A 3,055-nucleotide genomic window follows, 5' to 3' on the forward strand; every position below is an offset into this window, starting at 1 on the left:
TTTAATTTATTAAGTATTTGCATAGTTATTCTAATATTAAGATTTAGATAAATAATTTAGAGATATAATATATTTTATTTGAATTGAACTAATTTTAAGATGCATTATTCATATTATTCAAAAAAAATTATTGATTACTTTGTATAATCTAAAAATTAATTATTTGGTAAAACTAGGAAATTAAATTCGAAAGTTATTAACCCGTGGCATTTACGTGCAGAGAGTGGAAAAGGAATCCAAGTAAAGACATTAACACAACGCAGCCTCTCAGAACTCCTCTCTTCTCTGACTCGCTATTTTCTCGCCCGCCACCACCACCATCATCACGCAATGAACATCTCACACCTCACACTGGATTCCCACACGCTCTTCAACCCTCAATGCCCTTCATTCTCCTTCCTCCGTTGCACATCTCGAAACGTAGTCGTATGCTCAGCCAAGCCCGTAGCCCCTCCTTCTCTTCCACCCAAGCTCGCCACCGCCCAATCCTCCGACGGTCGAATCGGGTCTCTTAGTCAGGTCTCTGGCGTCTTGGGTTGCCAATGGGGTGATGAGGGCAAAGGCAAACTCGTCGATATCTTAGCTCAACATTTCAAGATTGTTGCTCGTTGTCAGGTACTACTCCCCCTCTCATTGCTCTCAAAGTTCCTTCCTTTTTCCCTTTTTATCCCTCTTCGCTATCACACAAATCGTGGGTAATTCAGGAAACTCGGTGAAATTGATGTATGCTGAAGTTGTGTTTGTGGTGTTGGATGTTCTAAATGAAAAAGTGTTCTTTTTTTCCCCTTAAAAAGTGTTTCGTTTGTTTATTTTATTTTGGTTTTTGTTCTGGTGGTTGTTGCAACAGTGTAATTGAAGCTGTTTCTGCTTGGTAAACCCACTTGCTAGCTAAATAGAACTGAATGAATCATTGTGTTGCCTAAAACTTTTGGAATGATTTAAGTTTCTGTAAATTTGGTTGGTAAGATAAGGAGAGTGACTGAACACGTTTATTGTTTTGCATGCTTCCTCGCTATAAGCTACCTTGTTGAATTTTGATGGTCTGTTGTAATATTTGGTCTCACTAGGTGCTGCTGATCACTATAATTTTGCCGGTAATGCTAGGGAGATAATGACCAAAATTATCTTGTTTACTTTAACATGCATATTTTATGCATGTAACATTTATAATTACATCTGATATTATTAAATTATTCCAGCAATAATTAAGATATGCAAAATAAGATAATTTTGGGCTGAATTTCTATTGTCTGCCAAATATTTTTGTTATTTTCCTCTGATAATTTGTGATTATGTTTTATGAGGGTGGAGCTAATGCTGGGCATACCATTTACAATGCAGAAGGAAAGAAGTTCGCCCTTCATCTTGTTCCTTCTGGTATTCTTAACGAGGATACCCTTTGTGTTATTGGGAATGGAGTTGTGGTGCATCTTCCGGGGCTGTTTAAGGAAATTGATGGCCTTGAATCGAGTGGGATCTCTTGCCAGGGGAGGATTTTGATATCTGATCGTGCTCACTTGTTGTTTGATTTCCACCAAGAAGTGGATGGGTTAAGGGAAGCTGAACTTGCTAAATCTTTCATTGGCACGACCAAGAGAGGCATTGGGCCATGCTATGCTAGCAAGGCTAACCGTAATGGTATTAGGGTAAGTGATTTGAGGCACATGGATACTTTCCCGCAGAAGCTTGATCTTTTGTTATCAGATGCAGCATCAAGGTTCAAAGATTTTAAATATGGTCCAGAAATGCTCAAGGAAGAAGTAGAAAAGTACAAGAGATATGCTGAGAGACTGGAACCATTTATTGCAGATACTGTGCATGTCATGAATGATGCTATAACACAAAAGAAGAAGATTTTGGTTGAAGGAGGTCAAGCAACCATGTTGGACATTGATTTTGGAACTTATCCATTTGTTACTTCGTCTAGCCCGTCAGCTGGTGGGATATGCACTGGTCTTGGTATTGCTCCAAGAGTTGTTGGTGACTTAATAGGAGTGGTATGTGGCTGTTTATCTTATGTTGGAGTTATTACATTACAAAACACCTCTTTTTTAAGTTCAAACAAGCGCACTCAATGCTGCAATTTAAGCTTATTTGACACATATGAAATGGTTTCTTTAAGTTTTATTTTGAAATTTGCAGGTGAAAGCATACACTACAAGAGTTGGTTCTGGTCCCTTTCCAACAGAAATTTTGGGTTCAGGGGGTGATCTCCTTAGATTTGCTGGGCAGGAGTTTGGTACAACTACTGGCCGTCCTCGACGATGTGGTTGGCTTGATATAGTTGCGCTGAAATACTCCTGCCAGATCAATGGTTTTTCATCATTGAATCTCACTAAGCTAGATGTTTTATCAGATCTTGATGAGATAAAGTTAGGAGTCTCTTATAAACATGCTGATGGTACCCCGGTCAAATCATTCCCTTCAGATCTCCGTCTTCTTGAGCAATTGGAGGTAGACTTCATCTATCTTTGTTCCTCTATGGCTGAACATTCCTTTCTTCTTTATTTTTTTCATGTTATTACTTATAAACTAACACAACTCTTAATGTGAAGTTGTAAGGTTCAAGAACGATAGACGTCTTTTATTATTGCCTTGGAATTTTAAATGTATTTTCTTATAATTATTTATCTTAATGTTGCAGGTGGAATATGAAACACTTCCTGGATGGAAATCCGACATCTCTAAGATCAAAAACTATTCTGACCTTCCGAAGGTTGCCCGGCAGTATGTGGAAAGGATAGAAGAACTTGTTGGTGTCCCCATTCACTACATTGGTGTTGGGCCAGGACGCGACGCCCTCATATTCAAGTGATCTATTACTAGTTCCTCAGAGGTCATAGTTGTGCTTTCATGCTTCTAAAGGCAAACTCGAGATTTTTTGTAGAAGAAGTAACTTATTCCTTCCAACTTTTGGAGATTTGGGATGAAACATATTCATAGTGACTAGTGAAGGATTTGCCTAATTGATGTATTATTCTGTTATCTATAAGCAGCGTTATTGTTATATTTCTGCAGTAATTTGATATGGGGGATTTACCCTATAATTTTGCAG

At 38.2% G+C, this 3,055-nt stretch overlaps 1 protein-coding gene across 1 annotated transcript; it reads left to right on the forward strand.

The window, feature by feature from the left end:
• Window positions 1-242: 242 nt before the first annotated feature.
• LOC107459754 (adenylosuccinate synthetase 2, chloroplastic) lies at window positions 243-3,049 on the forward strand. Its single transcript, XM_016078010.3, has 4 exons — window positions 243-615; window positions 1,305-1,997; window positions 2,143-2,454; window positions 2,645-3,049. Exons 1-4 carry the CDS (start codon window positions 331-333, stop codon window positions 2,813-2,815), a joined length of 1,461 nt encoding a protein of 486 aa, XP_015933496.1. The 5' UTR covers window positions 243-330; the 3' UTR covers window positions 2,816-3,049.
• The last annotated feature ends 6 nt before the right edge of the window (window positions 3,050-3,055 follow it).

This window comes from Arachis duranensis, chromosome 7 (assembly GCF_000817695.3).
Source record: "Arachis duranensis cultivar V14167 chromosome 7, aradu.V14167.gnm2.J7QH, whole genome shotgun sequence".
NCBI lineage: Eukaryota > Viridiplantae > Streptophyta > Magnoliopsida > Fabales > Fabaceae > Arachis > Arachis duranensis.

Excerpts from the sequence above, each read along its gene's own strand:
- LOC107459754 (XM_016078010.3), top strand. The coding sequence starts at position 331 with ATGAACATCTCACACCTCACACTGGATTCCCACACGCTCTTCAACCCT. Across the intron at positions 616-1,304 it reads AGATTGTTGCTCGTTGTCAG|GGTGGAGCTAATGCTGGGCA; the intron begins GTACTACTCCCC and ends ATGTTTTATGAG. Across the intron at positions 1,998-2,142 it reads TTGGTGACTTAATAGGAGTG|GTGAAAGCATACACTACAAG; the intron begins GTATGTGGCTGT and ends TGAAATTTGCAG.